This window comes from Chaetodon auriga, chromosome 3 (assembly GCF_051107435.1).
Source record: "Chaetodon auriga isolate fChaAug3 chromosome 3, fChaAug3.hap1, whole genome shotgun sequence".
Lineage (NCBI taxonomy): Eukaryota > Metazoa > Chordata > Actinopteri > Chaetodontiformes > Chaetodontidae > Chaetodon > Chaetodon auriga.
The window spans coordinates 16074476-16094983 of NC_135076.1; the positions used below are offsets into that span (position 1 = coordinate 16074476).

Below are 20508 nucleotides of genomic sequence, written 5' to 3' on the forward strand. Positions count from 1 at the left end.
TATCATTATGATTACTATGATAATGATCATTGTTATTGTTATTATTATGTATTGATAGTGACAACCACCTTCCTTTTCGAGTCTGTTAAAACAAACAAACAAACAAACAAACAAACAAACAAACAAAGCAAAACAATAAACTAGCCAGAGTTCAGAACATTTCCATTAACTGGATCGCAGAAACGGGCACATGCATGCTGGTCAGTGATCCATCTGTCCCCTGTATAGACGATCTCTGTGTGAGGCTGTAGTATGTGCGTTGAAGAAAAGCTCCTCTCCCACTGGCTGCTATGACCTAGCTACCGGACGACACTCTCTGTTATCAGGACTGACCGCTGCGTCTCAAATAGTTTCGTAGCGTTTTTGGCAATCACACATTCAACATACAGTCGTGTATGGTTGTATTCCCGCGACTTTTTAATCGTAGCTGCTGGCCCCTGAGGCTAGCTGGCTAGCAGAGCGGTGACACAGTGGAGCCAGCTGGTCGGAGAGAGGTACAGTAACGTTAGCAAACAAGCTAATTAGCCCGAAAGACTCAGCCTGGATTACTGTGTTTAATCAAAGAGAGCGCAACTCTGCGGTTTTACTCACTGCGGAAAAAATGAAGATAACTGTGGACTTCGAGGAATGTTTGAAGGACTCCCCACGGTTCAGGTGAGTGGTGACAACCAGGCTATTGTCCCGGTGAGTGGTTATTTATTTAACACAAGGGGGAAGTATCCACCTAGCTGCATGCTAACCTGCGTTAATCATCAGTAAATAGCTAGCTGTTTGCTGCCTGCTACTTTCTATTTTCGTCTCTGAAGAAAGCTGGGGCCAGCCGGGGAGGCTGCCCGATGGGGTAGGAAACCAAACGTAAACTCACTGACCAGTGTGGTACGCTCATATGAGCAGCAGCAAGCTGTTCCAGTGCCTGTTTTCTGAAAATGAATTATGTAAAGATGGCACTCTGTATTAAAAATGAATGCAGGAAGTCACAGTTTGTGCCAGTAGCCTTAATTCGTTATTGTTTAAAATTTCAAGCGTGCAGTACGAGACAGTATAACACTTTGTGACTGTGTACCACCCCGGCGTTATTTTGTCTGTGTGCAGTTCATCACACTGCACCATACTTTATTATTTAACTGGAGTTAAATACTCTTGTCACCTTATATTTGCAAGACAGGACACAGGGGCTGCAGCTAACTGTGTCTTTCATCACGGATTAATCTGACAGTCAGTTGATTATTTGGGTCATAATATAGAAGAAAATACTAAAACAGAAAAATGGCCATCACAGTTTTCCAAATTCTAGTCCAACACCCCCAAATTAACTCCATCCATCCACTATCTGATAAATAGTTTCAGCTTTACAGGCCAGGCCTCATGCTTCCCTCCTCTTCATTATCTGGCAGGACCTAAAACTACAGTGTCATCCATTTTTATTAGGAAACCTCTGAATCGAGCTCCTCTGCAGGTTTGTCAGGTGGTGGGTGTTCATGCAACGTGTTCAGCATCGTCACTTCTGACGTAAAGTGAAAACTGCCTCATTCCCAAACGTTGTGCTCCTAGCCCGCTTTGCATTTTCCAGAGTTTTGAGAAAGCGGCACCCTGCTTCCTCCCTCAGCCTCTGCTCCCTGTGCTGCTGCTGCAACATCCTCTCTCACAAAAATGAGGAACAGATGTTAGAAAGTTGCTTGCAGAAGAATGGAAGTTTTTTTTGTTGTTTTTCTTTTTTCTGTTCTTTAAAAAAAAAAAAATCTGAGCATTTCCTGTAAGGTCACACTCAGAGGTCTCAATAAAGGGAAACTTTCCAGTCAGCTGTGTTAGTTGGCTGCTCTGACACTCTAGTGTCATACTTCCCTGTGTGTTACCAAGACTGCTGGGATGTGAGGATTTCAGTCACTATTATACTTTTAGAAATTTGATATGTTGAGCTATGCAATCTGATTGGTCCAGCCTTTACTAGTATTTCTTTCTAGCCTGGCAGTTTGTTTGGATGCCAGTTCCAGTCAGTGATGTACATTTTATCAAACAAAGCTTGGAATAGCAGAACTGCAGACGGAGGCTGTGGTGAACATGCATTGTTTGTCTGAAACTGAAACCTTCAACCAGTGATTTTGTCTATAAATTGTTTCCCATAAACTTCAAATGATACTTCTTCCCTATTGAAGCCAGCCTTTGTGTACAAGGCTTGATCCCTGATTGTTAATAAATAAATAGTAAGTCAACAATGGCCGGCCTTAAAATTTCTATTGAATTAAAGAAACTGCACAACCTTGACTTGACTTTATATAGATTGAATGGTTAAATCAGCTAATTTATTTCTGTGACCACAAGGAAGGCTGCAACAATCTGAAAAAGTCAGGGCGAAGAGGTTGCACCTTAATCATTGTACTTGGTTCATGGAGTTTGGTGATCTTGCTTTACTCCATCATAGCTCCAACTCCACCTCCACCTCCACCTCAAGCTCCATGATCAGCCTGAGCAGGTGCTCTAATTGGCTTGAATAAATGAAAACATGAGCAGGTGTGCTGGGCTGTTACAAACGTACAGCTACACATACGAAAGGTATTGGACAGATTATTGTAAACAGCCTGGAGCTGAAGCAGTCAGTTACTTAATCTGAAGTTGCATGATAGAGAATTGATTTGCAGATATTCTGATAATCAATTGCTTAAATTTTTCAAGCCGAACGGTAGCCAGTTCCATCTTTTCAGTTGGGGGGATTTTCAGATTTACTTTGCCTCTTGTTAGAGTAAACTGAATATCTTTGGGTCATGAGCTGTTGGTCTGACAAAGTGAGCAATTTAATCTTGTCAGGGTTTTAGTTATTTTTGGATATTCATAGATATAATGATTATTTGAGAAAAGAATTGATGGATTAATTGATAATGTAAATATTCCATTTTTGGAGCTTTTTTGAAAGCAAGAGCATGATGTTAGCACCTAGCACTGAGTCGTTCATAAACCTGTCCGCTGTATCACATGCTGTAAGACAAAATGTGTCATTCTGTAAAAGCAGTCATGATACTCGCATGTTATTTTTGTCCGTGTTTTGCTCTGTTTCTGTAGATTTGATGACTTTTGAACCACATGAATAACAAAATTATGAGCAATCTCCAGTGTGAGTTTTATCTTGTTAGTCTGATAGGAAGCCTTTTCCCATGATCCACTGCAACCAAGAGTCCAGCTGAGCATATAGCCCTAACCTCTCTATCTACATTTTTTTGCCTCTTGTCCTTTAGGGGAGTCATCTCACCATGTTTTCTAACTGCATGTTTGGGTTGGACATTTGTTTATATTTTCATGATGTCCAATCGTGGTTACTCAAGATTGAATTGGGGGGAGTTAGCGTAACAGCCTGCCAGTGAAATGCCAGCATGGATGACTTGGTCTTGAAAAATGTAACGTTGTTTATTTGGAGATGTTACGAGTTTTTCCTAGATGCCTAAGGATATTACACAACCTATCTGCAAGCTGTTATATTGCATTTACAAAGAAGTTTGAACAATTTAATAGCAATATCTCTTTTCGAACAATGGCTCCCTTTTGAAGTATCACAGCCTCATTTTACGTTTAACTTTATTATTTTACCTTGTGTCTAATATCACAATCCAAATCATATATGTGTGAACATATGTAACACGAACTTCTCTCATGGAGCACAGAGCAAAGTTTTTTGGTGTGCATGCATATGGAAAACAGAGATGTGGGGTGTCAGATCCATGGAAAAGAGACAGCAAACTGGTTTGTAATTAAGGATTTAAAATTCACCCGTCACTCGTGCTGATTAACCGGGCTCAGCGGGCGGTCATGCTGCTCCACCAGAAACGTCTCTCAATGCGCAGTGGGACGCGGATTCTAGATAGTATTTGTTCTGATAGTAAGTTTGTGAAAACAGTCATAATATCGGAGTAGGGAAAACCAGTCGCCGAACGTCCCTTCAACGATATATGATCCGTTTGCCAATTGGCACAAGCCCACTGTGTGTTTACTGTTGATCCCGATGGGTTAGGACTGACCAGAGATTTTCACAGTACCGTTTTCCAGTTTGACCACCATTGTTGTACTCTTATTTTTCCATCCCTCACTGGTTATGTTTGGGCAGAGAAGAGGACAGAGCGGGAGAGAAAAGGAGAATGGATGAAAACATGGAATATACAGCAGTGTGGAGCAGCTCTCGCTCGCTCAACATCTGTTTCCATTTTGGTGTTTGCTTTCAACTTTGTGCCAGAGAATATGGAGCCCCCAAATGTGGAGAGGGTTGTTTTCAAGTGGTAATTTGGCACACCCCACATATTTTTTCTATTTTTTTTTTGCTCTCATCCTCGTTTTAGTTGGGAAGCTGTCTTTGGTCATAAACCATGCTTTCAGCCCGGAGGAGAAATCCACTAGTGCAAAAATTATGTATTTTTGGCAGTAAACCCTACTAGCCTAGTTTTCCACTTGAGAATAGACATTAGACTCAGCCTTTCCTGGCTCCTCTTCAAGTATGAGAGTTGAAAATTCCCTTCAGAGGACTGAGGCTTTTTTCCCCCACATGTATAGGAGTAAATGTTTTACATATTTAATATGCCTTTCTATCCTGCAACGTCCCAAAGAGGGCAAGAACTTGCTATGTATTTTTCATATTAATTTAGCAGGATGTTGTTTGTATTGATAGTTCAAGAACAGTAATGATAACTGTTGGTTTAGCCTGATTTCCATCCAATTGTAGAGAACCTTTAACATCCGTGGAGCTGAATTGGTACAATATCTGATTCTAAATGGGCCACACAAGGAAGCATAACACCAAGAGATTAAAAATTAAAATGGCACAAGAGTGGGATGGAAATGTCTTCCTACCAAGTAGACATGAACTGTCCAGAAGTGAGCTAATTTCTCTAATTAGCAGCAACTTTTCTCCCTGTCCTCACTCGCTTCTTCATCATGATAACACAATTGCTTGCTCCTGATTAGTTTTGCTGATTCTGAGCTTGGCCAAGTGCCATGATGTGAAGTCATTGGTCGAACGTCTCCGGTTTCAGTTTCCCTTGAGTCATTGACAGCAGCTGTACAGCCAGCAGATCGCTGGCAGTCCTCTCTAATACAGAACCCAGAGCCCGATGAGCGCTCTCACTGCAATAAACCCTGGTTAGTTTCCCATGGGAGTCCAGCTGCAGCCTTGTTAGCATGCTGGGCTTGTTGTGGTTAGATTTAATTAAGATGAGGTTCATTTCCTTTGAATGGTTATTATTAATCAAGGCAATTAACTGCTAATGAAATGTGAAGACTGACTGTGCTCCTGCACACAGTTGTGATTCAGTAAGAAGTGGGTGGCGTAGTGAATAACGTAAAGGCAAGATGATATACGGTACTTCAACACCTTTGTGTTGTTTTATTTTGTTGTTTAAAAGCTGTCAAAATAAGTGACTCTTGTTTAACATTTTCAATATTTGCATTTTACTGTCCTGCAGACTAAATGTGTTAACACGTTGACATGTTAGTCGATCACTCCTGAATCTTTTCTGTAGATACTGAAAAGGTTAGTTATAATTCTCACCTCCTCCTCATTCTGTATTTCCTTCCTCAAGCTTGTTTGTAACACAGGAGGGCTGAGGACGTTAAGTAAATACAAAATTGTTGATTCAAAATGTTCATTCATTACAACAACCAGCAGAATTTCCCCAGAGCCTGTGTAACTGCTTATCTTGAAGTAATGACCTCATCTTGTTGATGTTGTGGAAGCTTGTGCGTCTAATGGTGGGTTTTACCACAGCGGGACCCCCCCTCCATATCACCTCTCCTCCGCTCTCTAACAATTGCAGGATCTACGTCACGACAATGAAGCTCACCCCATTCTTCACATTTCCATCCAGAGTAACAGATTCAAAGTGTTGAGTTGTTCACCACCACCACCACTGTCATTTCAGCTCAGTGGAGTAAACTGAGTGAACACCGTGTGTAATCGACTTTCTATACATTTAAACATACTGACTGCATGAGCGCTGGAGGGAAGACCAGATGACAAAACGCTACCGGACACTCTGCGAAATATAATTAGAAAACATCAAAGTGAAGTTGTAACGCAGAGCTATTCAACTGTCAGACATATCTAAATTGGATTAGTTCTAGTCATTTTGAAGTAAGCCTGCCTTGGGCTCACTGTGGAGTTTGCAGCTGTAGTATGTAGGAAAGTATAAATACAGGATTGGACTCTGTGTCGGAAGATACTCAACATTAACTGACTCAGTTTGGGCCTGGGGAAAAACTTATTTTGACATGAGGGCTGCAGCTAATGATTATTTTCATCATCAGTTAATCTGCCCATTAACTGATGAATAGTTTTATCGTTTATAATTTGACAGAAATGTATTAAGAATTACGCCCATAAGAATTCCCTAAAGCCCTTCTCTTCATATTCCTTTTCTGTCTGTCTATAAACATTCAGTTTACTGTAACATAAGGGAACAAAAACAGCAAATCCTCAGTTGTTGGAATTTGGAAAAAGGTTATGTTTGCCGTTTTTGCTTGAAAAAAATGCAGATTCATTTGTCAATGAATTAATTGACTGATGGTTTCAGCTTGATATGATGTTCATAATAGATAGCTGGTCAGATATTGTACACTGGAAACACTCAAAGGTCCCCAAAATGCAGAACATCTACACTGGAAAACACCTTCCAGTAATGAGGAAAGTGAAAATACGCGAGGAGCAGATGGCCTTTGAGTGTCATCTTATGTCTTTGAAGTGCTGAGGTCTGTGCCACTGAAGACTCTATTGTGTTAGCAGCATGGACGCCAAACCTGTTCAAATACCTCACTCCTGCATGCAGAGTGCACACAGCTCGCTGGCCTGCTGCCAACAGCCGCACAGAGCCAGAGAGGCGGCGTCTCTTTGTTTCGGATCGTGGTCACTGAATCACTGCAAAAGAATTAGGTGTCTCCGTTTTTGTAGATGTTACTACACTATGGAGTCAGAGCTCTGACTAACAGGTGGAGGCCAAGTAGCACAGAAAGGATTTTAGGCTTTGTCTGCTTCTGTTGTTTGTTTTTGCTGGTTGTTGGCAGTGTAAGAATTCTACTCACCCGCTGCAAAAATAACACCATTTTTATGTAGATGTTTACTCAAAGTAGCTACAATAACTCAAGTGCACAGATTTTAGTGGATTCCTGCGCAACCCAGTAAGTGTTGGTGCCATCTGTACCCCTCACGATTTAAGGTAGTATTGTGTGCTGATCTGCAGTACTTATAGGTCACACAGTGCATATAAAAGTATTAAGTATACAAATATTTGAGTTTGTTTTTCAGGTTTCTTTTTGGGTAATAGATCATAATTTAGGTAATTTATCAAGCAAGATTTGCTGGTTCCAGCTTCTCACATGTGAACAGGCTTTTCTCTTTTGTTTATATGTAATTGTGAATGGACTGTTTTGGAGTCTGGACTGGTTGAAGAAAACAAGCTATTTAAAGACATCTCCTTGGACTCTGGGAAATTGTGATGAACATTTTCAGTTTTTTAACATTTAACAAAACTAGAAGAATCAAAAGCGTCTCCCTTTGAGGAAACCTGAATTCAGACGATTCTAGGAACTGGTTTAATCAGATTGTAGCAGTCTTAGAATATCAGATCATTCATTAATGTAATCCAAGCAGCTGGCTTCTCTTCTAGACGTACAGTATTGTGGACCTCTGTCTGCCATGTACTTTGGATCACAGTCCCTTTGCGTGATCTTGGTCGACTTAAAGCGAAATAGGACCAAACATTCCCTCAGTGATGCTGAATTGGCCTCTTTCTCACTGATGTGGTTTACAAGGCAGGCTTTTTTTTTTCTTCCTCTTCTCGGGCTGTAGTCTACTCCGTACCACACGTCTCTCTTTATTTAGCCCCAGCTTCACCCTCACACCCAAACAGCACTTAAACCAGGATGTCTTAGTTCCCTAATTTATATTGTTCCATTTGGTGAAAAAAGCTAGTAATCATACGTTACTGTTTCTTTTTACTTTTCGTCTGGAATGTACTCCTTCCACCCCAGCTTTGTCACAGAGGGAGAGTCCTCTCTTGCTGCACAGGTCAACAAATGTGGTGGATATGATTTCTCTGTGGTGCTGAATGAGTAAAACCAGACACTATGTAGTCACAGCAAATATACTTCAGGCTGCCCGCATGAACTCTGAAGCATTTGCTTCTTTAGTGCCGTTTTCTTTGACTGTTATTAGGAGTTACAGAAGAATCAACTGTCACATATATGGTCTAATGACACATAGAAGAGGTGAGAGCTAAAACAAAGTAGTCTATTAAGTGGACAGAAAATTAATCAGCTGTTGTTTTGATAATAATCACAAATGTTGCAAAATGACATGAAGTTGGAAACTAAAAGCTGGCTATATTTTGAAGACATGTTGGGTTGTAGGAAAATGTGATCATGGCCTTTTTATAGACCAAACAATTTATTGATGAATCAGCAAAATAATAGGCAGTTGAGTAGCATACAAAATGAAAACAATCTTAATTTGCATCACCTACAGAGAAAGCAGATAAAGCATATTTCAAAATCCATGGCTACGTGTACAAAAACTAGAATATTTTTGTCTAATTAACTTTGCATTTCTACCAAATTTCTTGACTTAAAGGGTCTCAGGTTCCTAAAACTCTATCCAAAACTTATCCTATGAAGCGCTCCTCAGTCTACAATTGAGGGGCCTAAATAAATGGAATACAAAAACAAATAATATAGAAGACCAAACTGTCAGATTCGTATGTCTGGGAACACCTTAATGCTTCCACGATCCAAGCCTCCATCCCATGTGTCCAAACAACATGCAATAATGATGCTGCTGCCACTTGGAATGAAAGGTATCCCCATATGGCATGTTATGACTTTTAACAGGTCTTTTTACTTCAATGAGATGAGACTGTCCACTGATTACATCTTCACCACATAAAGGCCTCCTTGCTTGTCTGCTTTGGCGACAGCTGCTTCTTCTGCTTAGTTGGCAAAAGCCAGATATCCGCTGTTTGGCCAGAATCCCTTTGCACAGACAGCAAAATACCTGCATCATCCAGGCTGTCTGCTTATCACCTAGACTACTTTATCATCCTGTGTGTGCTGTTGAGAGATTAAAGCTTATTGATGCCAGAATGCAGTTTTGACTCAACATTGTATCACTATATTGAGAATGTTATAGATATTGAGTATCTATCTATCTATCTTGTGGATAGGTGATTTTCACTGTGGACCTATTTGATTTGATGTGCAATGTAGTATTATATGAGTGCCATGTTTTGTAGCATCTGTAGCACTGCATATTTTCCCGTGAAAAAGAAGCGTGTGTGTGTGTGTGTGTGTGTGTGTGTGTGTGTGTGTGTGTGTGTGTGTGTGTGTGTGTATGTATGTGTATGTGTATGCGCGTGTGTTAGAATTAAAAGGCTGTGTCTCTCATTCTCTCATGCTTTATTCTTGTGCTCATTATCCAGACTGAGGCTGGACATGCTCCAAGGTCAGAGCTGTGAGGCAATGGCCCACATTTTCATTTTGTCAGGGCCCCTCCTTTTCTTATCCTCTGTCAGCACTTTCACAAGTTCACCCTGCAGGCTCAACTTACGAGATTGGAAGGAAATAGTCGTGTTCTCGTGGTTGCATAGAACGCCAGAGAGTGACTGACTGACAAAGGACTGAGTTAGATTTCCAAGGAAATTTTTTCTAAACCATTATTTTTCCAAGGAGCGATGGCTGAGTTTGCCGGACCTTTTCCAGGCCATCCTGCCTTTTGAGTCACTGAGTTAAAGACATTCACATCTGTGAGCAAGGACACAACAACAGGCATTGTTGAGACACTAAAGAATAGAGTATTCCTAGATTTAAAGTGTTAAATCTGCTTACAGCACATATTTAGAAACATGAATTGACAAGTAAAGAAGAATTGAGAGCTTGTATTTGATTGATTAGTAAAGGTATTATTGTGGTGGCTTTGTGAGGGGATAATATCAGTGTAGGGACCCTATCCCCATATGTTTTTCTTAAGATTGCACCCAAATCTTTCAGGGAACACTAACCTGGGACACGCTGCTCTGTGAATGGTTTGGCCCTTCGCTCTGGTTGTTGGTAATATTGGTCAACCAAGGAGTGGAGCTGTTACTCACCATTGTCGTACTCACTGCAATTGTACCAGCAAAATACCCAATGTATAAATATAGAAAAATTTAAGAATAGGCCAAATCCGCTTGAAGTCAGACACTAAAGCCTGTCAGCAGAACAGTCATGATTCTGGGTGATTCATCAAAGAAATGGACTTTGCCTGTAGCAACTGACAAAGGCAAACAGAGCTTGTAACATGCTCTTTAGCTTTTGACCAGGATTAATGTCTCCGTTAGAGGGGGAAGCTCTTTATTGCTTTTGACCCTGTTTTGCCCTCCTGGTCTACTTAAGTCCGTACTTCATTCCACTGTGTTTGGTTTGTTAACAAAATCTCATAAAAAATGAACACGACAGCGATGCAACTGTGTGACACTGTTCCCATGTAGCCTCCTCTTCCAGACAAGGTTTGTGGAATTGCAAAGTACAGAGGATATAACAAATTGATAAAACTGATGCCAGTTCAAGTTTAGGTTTATATTTATCAGTCAGAGTAGACTAAATGGCTTAAGTTTCTTTAGCTATGCTGTCCATCCTTAATGAAGTTTAAGTTTAGCACCTAAGGGACTGACACTGAACTTATTTGGCCAAATGGGGCTCATGTCAGTTTCTGTTTGGTTCTGGCCTCTTGTTTCTGCCTTTGCATGTTTTTCTGATAAATTCACTTGGCTGTAAGACCAGAATATTTCCTCCTCTTGGTAGCATAGTCAGCAACTGACCACCGTAGATCCATTTTAATATGGCAAAAATTAACCATCCAGCTTGGTTGGGGCTCAGGTTTAGCAGAAGATAGCGGGGCTTACAGTTGTGGTCATGAACTTAAGAAGGGCAGATTCTTGGCAGCACTGAGGCCAGACTATCATGCAGCCAGATATTGGTTTGTCAACAGTCAGCCCTCTGCCTGACCTTTTACCTCGGTTTCCTCAGACATATTGGTTTAGATGATGTCTAACCTCTGCTCAGTTAAATATGTTATTTTCTGTAGCAGGAGTCTATCCAAATGGTTGAAATTTGCCTTTTTCTCAGCATTGTTACTTGCTGATAAAGCCTACGTAAAATCCTTTGTATATAAGAGAAATGCAATTGACATTCAGTATACAGTGTAAAAGGCATTATATACACAACAGAAACAATTCTGTGCATGTGCAGGAATCCTTGATTCCACCAACTCTTGTAGAAATCTGTCAGCGAGCTCAGTCAGTCCCTGTTTTTCTCTGACAGTGACCAGATGTTGGCAGGTGTCAGTGTGACTGCATACGGTAGAACAAACAGCTTGAGGGGGTTTGCAGAATGCCACCCGCTGCTACTGCGGGGTGTTATTCTTAATCCCTTGACTTAAACTGGCACACGATGTGCACACACTTTCACAGTCACGGTGCTTCACAATATTTTGTGAGTTTTCCCTTGAATGGAAACAATGACATCTATATTAAAGCAGTAAGTTGTGATTTACACTGAGGGCAATGCGGTGAATAACCTTAAATCTAGATAATCCACTTTATGAGAAATGAATAGAAGTACTCCAACTGCACCAGTACATGTAAATGGTTTCCAAACTTTCCTTTCTGCTGACTATGTGGAACATACATCACAGAACAGTCACATCTGAGTTGAAAAACATTACTGATGGTAAGACTATACACCACAGAAAAGTAGTTCTGTGTCATACGTTCAGTTTTTATAATGTGTGAACCAAATCCAACAGACATGTTCTTCTCTGGCTTTGTCATTCACTGTTAATCCAGTTAATCTTGCAGTGGTGCCGTTTGCTGCTTTGTTTTTTCACTAATAGACCATGATCAATGGGATAGCCTACATCTTCCTCATACAACACAGGCCTGTACTTTGGCAACGTTGCCTTAATTTACTCACTCATTCATTCATTAAGTCCATAAATATCTGTGTAGCATATATGGAAAATGCTGTCCTTTCAGTGCTGTTTTCCAAAGCAGCCTGTCTGTCACTTAATGCAGTATTTAATGTGTTTTGCCATCGGTTATGTTGCTAATGTTTGTCAAAAACTGGAGACGACTCTTTGTTCTTAGTCGGCCAGGCTCATTCTGTCAGCTGAGCACACACATACAGAGCATGTGAGGGTGAGACTGTCACAGACAAATGGGCGTGTTTCTCTATTATCATGCTCACATTGTCTGGAAGTGGAGGCTAATGGTCATAAGATGTTCATGCATAATGAATCGCAGCTTGCTAATCAAAACCATTTTAAGTTTCTCATGGAAAGCTCTGGAGTCAGCTGCTTATGTACCTGTCCTTCACTGCAGTAAGGTCACACTAACATGTTTAACTGCCCAGATTCTTATCAAAAACGAGTGGAGATTAATTCAACAGGCCTGTGCCGGGATGAGGTCTTTGAGTTTCTCCCTGTCGTGGCACTCACATGCTCATAGGCTGTTGATCCTGTGGAGAACCAAGCTGTGCTTTGTCACGTTTTTAAGGGCAGTGTGCCAGACCTAACTCCAGCCCTGCGGCAGTACCCAAAATGGCAGCTCTCAGTTTGGCTGCCTCGAATGGTGTATGCTTCTGCATGTACTTGTGACAGTACTGTAGAAGTGTATGATATCATGTATTACAATTGTAGTCTTCAGAGCCTGTAATTGCACAGTATGGGCATGTTGGTGAAATTTAACTTGAAGCATCCCCTGTATTTAAAGACGGTCAAGCTATTGATACTGTATGAGATGCAACAGCCGGGCAAGTATTTGTCCCATAATTATAGAGCGTGATTAGACAAATCTGGTCAATTAACCAAAATGTAATGTTAGTGGTAACTTTGCTGCTGTAATGCTTTTTATGTGTGTGCCATTCGTAGCTTCCCTTCTGCTTAAAGTCAAAATAGAGTATTGTCATGTGGAACATCATCTTCGTTTGGGAAGGAAGTGTGATATAGAGTAAGCTGACATTTCATGTTTGATCTTAAAACGTTCTCACTTCATTAGTCTGTATACGGCGGACACAGGGCAGATGGAAAACAGGAAAATGGTAATAATGTGGCAAAGAGGCATTATTAATGTATGGGCGCAGAGGGAGTTCATGTTCTTTGAATAACTATTCCCCCAGCAGTGTGCCTTTCATCTTTTCACCATCTCAGTCATCTTCAATGCCTCTCAGTGTCTGTGAAGTTGATAGTATTGAGTCATGGTTCCACTCGATTTCAAATGCTTCTTTTTCTTTCCCCACAGAGCCACCATAGAGGAAGTAGAGGGGGATGTGTGTGAGTTGGAATCCAAGCTCGACAAAGTGAGTACCACCCATGAAAAACATTGCTTAATTGTTCATTTGTTCTACTGTGTGAACTGGCAGCTTCGGAGGCCATCCTGTAAGTGGAAAGTTGCAGGTTTGTCCCTGGCCTTGTCCCCAGTATATCCCCTGGCAGATTGCCTGTGAGTAAGAGTCTAATATAGAAACGTGTGCACCTGGCTTGCACTTTGATGAAATGTGTATATGTGTTTCAAACGTGTACAACACCCATTACACTTGAGTATGTACTGTAAGTGGACAATTTACTTGTATCGTTCCTAAAAGTCATGACTCACTTGAGTTGGAGAAGATCACATCTCTGTTCATGCTGACACAGTAGGACATTAACACCAACTGCCAGCCAAATGGTCATTTACCTGTGCCTGATTAATTCCTTCTATGAGCCTTTCTCTCTGCCAGGTCGCCTGTAATCATCTTTTATTCTAACCATCATGTGTTGTCTATCACAATCCTAAAAATGGTGACTGTCAAAATCTGCTCTGGCCATGAGTGGGGGATGGAAACATTTTGGATGCCAGAATACTCTATTTTGTCTAAACTGTGATGGAAGACAACATGTTGTCATGTGCCATTTTTTTTTGTAACATTTTTAATATTCAACAAGTTTGTGGAACATAAAGTGCTTTTTTATGATCTACTCGAATGACAAACATGCATTTGATACATTAAAGGGAACATTAAAAGAGCTCTGGGTGCTGAACTGGACAGAAGTAGAGGCAAATTTGAAGGAAATAGGTGTGCGAGACTGAGGTGCTGTAGGAGTCAGAGAGCTGCAGCTTGTGATTGGTTCACTCACTCCATGTTAAAGCATCTTTCGTCACACAGACGCAACCCTTTGTGTACTTACCCTTGCAATGTTACAGCTTTCATGTACAACACATCCATACCAGCATTTTCCCTGAGGTGTTTCTAGGTCTTGAGGTGGGAATTGGTGGTACAGATTTCCCTTTATATCGATCCCTGCTCCCATTCACACATAACCCGGTGCAGGAAATATTCCTGAACATTTCAGGGAGAAACTAGATGTGTGAAATTTGTTAGAGTTTGCCATCTATAGCATGATTTGCTGAATGTGAACACTAATCCATAGTGTGTTTTGGGATACTTTTTAGCTAACTTCAACATGTTTTTTTTCTTTCACATTCTGTCTCAGATCGCTCAGTCTATTCATATTAAACTAAATTAATAAACCAGCCAAGCAAACTAGTCTAATCGGTCTTTGTATCCTGGCCTGATAGTAAACCAGCCCTCCTCCATGCAGATCCCCATAGAGCTGAGAGTATTTTCACTAGCTCAGTGTGAGACCTCCAGCTTGGAAGATTCCAGTTCATTGTTGCTGGTCTTACAGAGTACCACCCTCCTCCTCACCCCACCTCTGTGACTCAGCCCCAGCCTCACTTCCCCTTTTGCTCTGGAGAGGAAGGATCTGCTGGGGAGTGGGTGTGTTTGTGTGCATGAGTATGGCTGCAATAGTCTGTGTGTGCGTCTGAGTGTGTATGTGTTGATGGGTGGAGTTCAAAAAGAAGAGGCTAAAGAAACTCGAGTTCAGCTTTTTCTTGGAGCTTCCTACGTATCAGACATGTACACGCACAGCCACGTTGTCAAAAGTAAACACACCTTTGACTGTGCCAATATTAAATCTGCTCCAAAGAGACTGCAGACTGTAGCAGTGGCTAGCTGGTGTCTTACAGCGGAGGTTTTAGACATTCTTGCAAGCTGGTTGTGATCAGATAGAACTGTGGTTCAGTTTCTTTTAAAAGAAAGCATCCCAACAATATTCACAGTTGCTTTTTATTTTGACATTTAAACGAGTAAAAGAGAGAAAAAAGAAAATGCCTACTTGAAAGATTTCTGAACTGTGTTTCATTGAATTTATTAATAATCAAACAAGCAAACAAAGCAGCTCATGCTTGTTGATATACTCAATATCCAAATGTCAGTACACGTGGTTGCCAGTTTATTAGGTACAACCAGATGAAACTAATGCAATCTAATGCAGCAGTTTTGCAATATATCCTAACATCATGCTGATTATAATGTTGAGTTTCTGTTGAAACTGTTTTACAGAGGTGTTGATTCAGCTGTGTGGATACTGTGAAAGCTGCAGTTTGTGATGCTGTCGAAATGTATTACATTGCACTGAGCTCCTTTTGGTCATTTAGCCTTCCCTCATTTTATTAGACTGCTTTAGTTTTACCTAAGTGTACCTGATGAGTGTATTTCTGATTTTTCATTTCTGATTGAAGTCCAGATGTTACCTAAGTTTTGTTGTAATTTACCCCACTTGTCTGAAAAAGGCTTTCCCAAAGAAGAAACGAGCATTTTGTGTTTAAGCAGATTTTATTTATTAATGGGCTGTTGATCGCTTACTTGTCAACTAAGGAAACCGCTTAAAATTAGCATTTTTAGTTGGGTTATTTAGCAGCTTTGGCTGCAGTGGCACAGTCAGGCTGTGTGTCATCTCCTGTGTGGGAGTGGATGGAGAACGGCCAGCGTTTGTTGTGAGTTTACATAACCTGGAATTATCTTTGCCCCCAATGAGTCAGAAGGGGAAGAGCGGCCTGTTGTTAATTATCAAGAAACTGAATAAGCGTCTTGCTTTTCAGTGCTCGTCTCATGCTCTGCAGCACCAGGTTCCACCAATCTATGACTCCTCAATCTATTTTAATCAGCAACTGTATTCAACATGAGAGAATACCCTGAAGAAATGACCTGCATCTCTGCGTCTGTCTATTACTGCATATATGAACTTGTCCTTTTTCCCCTCTAAGCATTTGTCTCTTTGTCTCTTTAGTTGGTGAAGTTGTGTATTGGGATGATTGATGCTGGAAAAGCCTACAATGCAGCCAACAAGCAGTTTGTTAGCGGAATCCGGGAGCTAGCCCAGCAGTCCACCAAAGATGAGGTCATTGAGGTAAACAACAACAACAACAACAACAACAACAACAACAACAACCTGGTTTTCTCTGAATCATAGAAAGTCACCAGCATTACTGCTATGTGGGGGATATATTTAATTTAATTTCATTTAAAGTGATTAGATAATAGTAAAATAAAACCATTAGAGTTGAAATCAGTACCGTGTGAAACCATGACTGACTTCCCTCTAGTTCCCAGTTATAAAGAGGCCTGCACTTTCTTTCTGTTTACGTGCACTGCCTTCTTGTTTCTTTTGAATTAAGTGTTTTCATCCTTGGTAACATTGGCAGAATTAAATCTAAAGTTAAAAAGAATGAGGCCTACTAAAAAAAGAACTGTCCACTGGGTCTTGCCGAGGTCAGATATTTTGTTTTGTGTTGTTTTTTTTTTCTCATGAATTTGCGTGGCAAAGCAAATGCTTCCTGTCCGCCTTTGTGTATTTCCCTCGTTGCTGCTCCCTTGGGTTTGAAGTTCAGCCACTGCATGTATTTGGAGGGAGTAACTTAGCCAAAAGAATTCTTTCCCAAAGTGTTCTGTGACTCGAGAAGGACAGACAGCCTAGCCATACCTGACAGAGGAGTTTGTGTCTGTGCAGACATGTCTGTGGTGTAGCATGCAGTAGGCATTTGCATTTCATTCCAGTTTATTATTTGAGGAACCAAGTTTTATTACAGGCCTTGTTTTGTTGTTTGTCCTGTGTGATTATTTGTGTTTTATTGTTAAAAGAAGACATGGTGACACTCTCTCTGTCTGCCTTCCTTCTGTCTCCACAGTCCAGTCTCACAAAGTTTGCTGAGAGCCTGCAGGAGATGATCAACTATCACACGGTATGCTATCACTGCCATGTGAAACCGGATGTATTTTCTTTCTTCTGTTTTTTCCCTCTTTTACAGCTGGGTGATGACAAAACTCAGCTGGGCCGATGGTCTGGAAGAGTTCTTAAACTGTCAGAGTTTTTATTTACTGCTGGGAAGGACCGTGGCAGACCACAAGACAGAGGAAATGGGTCTGCGAGAGGATGGCCACTGGTTGGATAAAGAGAAGCAGAAAGTGTTCAAGAAACATTTTGTAGAGGATTAGCAGTAATGTCAGGGTGCCCTTGACCAAGCCATTTAATCTTCAGCTGTGTTCAGTTTCCAGGTGGGATTTCATATTGCTGTTAAGAAGTCAAGCAGGGTGATGCAGAAAAAAATGTGCCTGCATGCTCAGCAAACACTGCCGCTTTATGAAAAGCGGGTAAAATGAAACCCTTTGGGTCAGATCCAAAAAAACAAAAAAAAATCTTGAAACGTTAAATGTCAGCATAGCTTTGGGATTTCTTGTGACAAAAAGTTACTTCTGTCCCCAGCACATTAAGTCCATGGCACAGAGAGAGGATTTTCCTTTCTCATAAAATCTATTCCCTGCCTCCCATGTTGTGGAGTGTTTATTTGTTGGAATAAATCATGCGTTACTGAGGTAAACATGGTCACGGTCAACCTTTTACGATGTGGTTGTCATCCTGGAGACAGTTGAACTACAAGAAGAACCATACTAGGCTTCAGTCAGAGAAATAGTATTCAGTTGGCCTTCCAGGTTTTACAGCTTCTAATGCACTCCACTTCCAGCCACTGGATCCCGGACAATAAATAAACATGACACCTTATCTATTGTTTTATCCTCTCTTGTCCCCCACCAACCTCTCCAAAGCACCCAGTAGGACAGATCTGATTATGTGGATGTTCTTTCTCAGCGTGCCCTCTTTGAGCCTCCTCAGTTGTCAGTGTCTGGCAGGCATGGCGCTGACATTTAGAGATGAAGACGCACATTTCTGTTTGTCCTCTCATTAAGAATCACACAGAGAAGCACAGGCCGAGCTAGAGGCTTTTCTTCTATAGTAAAAGTTCTTTTCTTGATCTCCCTTGTCATGTCTTGTTTCTATCAGCTCTGCATAACAATGTTCAGAGTGAGTTCCCAGCCAGCATCACACTGTCTGAGACATGTTAGAGCAAACAACAGCCACGCTGGGGGTACTGCTATGGGGGATTGAACTTGTGTGATCATTGAGGTTGTGGATGGGAGCTGCACGACCTGTGCATCCCCAACATGATTTGTTTGGATCATGAACTATAACAACAGTCAACCATTGATTAATTGGCTTTATTCATGGCGTTCAAGACATTTTGACTTGTTATAGCAGGAAAAGCACAGGTGTACACCTGGTGTGCACAGGTGTGCAACTAATAACATTTCTAAAGCAGCTGTTACACCTATATTGGATGCAGTCATATTAAAAAAGCCTATTCTGTATATTCTTAGTTGATACTATTACTGCTGCTGCTTGCACCAATACCACTTAGAGTGGAGTGAGTGAATGGTAAAATCAGTTAAAGGCACATATTTTGATTTATTTTAATACTGAGTAGATAAATCATTTAAGTGATTTTTTTCTAACAAAATGCCAAATATTTGACATTCCAGCCTCCTAAATGTGAGGATTTGTTGGTTTTTCTTGTCTTAATGTGTAGTATTCTTAATATCACCCTAGATGTTTTATAGAGCAGTTAGTTGATGATCAAAAAATATGCAGGTTCATCTGTAACATGAGTAATGTTATTCTCATGAACCTCATGTTTTAAAACTGACAGCCAGTCTTAGGGAGTGTTCACACATAGCTTGTTGTTTAACACCCATTTTTGGTTTGTTTGGGCATATGTGAACACACCAATTGCATTGGCTAAAGAGCAAAACAAGAGTGCTGAGATCGAGAGTGTGGTCACGGTTCACTTCCACTTGAACCCTAGAATGGTTTGATTGGAATTGACCCTTCCATCTTAAACAACTGGCTCATCCATTACCTGATGGGACGCTCTGTCACGTTGGTATCAGCTATCTAACCAAGTGAACCTGATGTGATGTCTGAAGAGCAGTTGTCGTGCCAGTGTGTGGTGGTACGCACCCATCAGAGCCCAACTCTGACAGCAGGCTCTTGAGGCGGCGCATCTACCAATAAAGTGCCTCAGGACATTGTTTTCTCGTCACAGTCTAGCTGCTTGCAGGAACTGTAAATTTCGTTCATTGAATGTACACAAGTATATGAACAACAAACGTAACGAAATCTGTTAGCAATACTTGTTGCTTGTGCTCCTAAATGAACAAGAAACAAAAGACAAGAGGAAGTGTTTTTTAAGGCGAATCTTCCTGTTAATATCTGTGACCAACAGATAACAGTTTGCTCGTGCATGACATTTGTTTGCAACTTTTGGACCACTCTTGAATGTTGCCATGTGAACACAAAGGAATCAAACGGTAAATGCAGCAATTGTATTAAATTTGTTCCTGAATAGGAGCAAAGCAAACAAACTACAGGTCTGAAAACACCCTTAGTTCTACCAGACTGTAACGTTCCCAGGTTAAATGACTCCATACTGTATGTGTGCTAAACTAATATCCAAAAAAAAAAAAAAAAAAACTGTAGCGTAGGCGATCTACCATGAGTCAACAGCGGAGACTGTTTCCTCCTATTAGCTTCCTTGACTAGACCCCTAAAAGCCTCAAGGAGCCACAGTGCAGGCCTGCAACTGTGACTCAACAGTGGAAACTGTGGTCATGTCAGCTGACTGTCAGATAGGTTTTTGCCACTCAGCGATGTTTCAGCACATGATCCGCTCAAACACAGTGCTCAATCTGTTCGTCACTGGTAGCCTCTCCCAGCCACACTGCTCATATTGTCTTGTCCGGCAATGAAACCTCGCTGAAGCCTTATTTAGAGAGAAGTGTTTGTCTGGCCTTTTCATTGGTAGCTCATTTTTAAGGAAGCATGCAGGTTAATGAGGGTATGACTCATTACCAAGAATAAGCAAATTGCGTCATTTCTCGTGTTTATGTCTTTATGAGGGGAGTTTACAAAGTCAGCTTGTTTGTTTATATTTAGCGTCTTAATTGCACCCTGTGATGTTAACAAAAATCCTACTAAGCAGAGGTGCTGAATGCTGACTTGCAAAACATTGTGTGGCCTAGAAAATAAATGGATTTATCAGCATTTTTCTGCTTTTTTAGAGAAGTGCCTTAATGCCTTAATTGGTCAACTTACTGGAGAGATTTTGCCCAACAGAAAGGAGCATTTACTCTTTCTTTCTATTTTCTTCACAGATATTATTCGATCAGGCTCAGAGATCAATCAAGACCCAGCTTCAAACATTTGTCAAAGAGTGAGTATTAATTGAATAATAATGG

The 20508-nt window shown here is 40.9% G+C and overlaps 1 protein-coding gene across 6 annotated transcripts in view; it reads left to right on the forward strand.

Moving 5' to 3' along the window:
• Positions 1-224: 224 nt before the first annotated feature.
• The window catches only part of LOC143317772 (arf-GAP with coiled-coil, ANK repeat and PH domain-containing protein 2-like), a 49239-nt gene continuing 28955 nt past the window's right edge, over positions 225-20508 (forward strand). For all 6 annotated transcript variants that reach the window (XM_076725764.1, XM_076725768.1, XM_076725765.1 and 3 more), the window contains exons 1-5: positions 225-654; positions 13296-13353; positions 16169-16288; positions 17067-17120; positions 20425-20483. In XM_076725764.1, coding sequence (XP_076581879.1) covers positions 602-654; positions 13296-13353; positions 16169-16288; positions 17067-17120; positions 20425-20483 — 344 coding nt within the window. In that variant the 5' untranslated portion in view covers positions 225-601. The remainder of the gene's footprint in view (positions 655-13295; positions 13354-16168; positions 16289-17066; positions 17121-20424; positions 20484-20508) is intronic.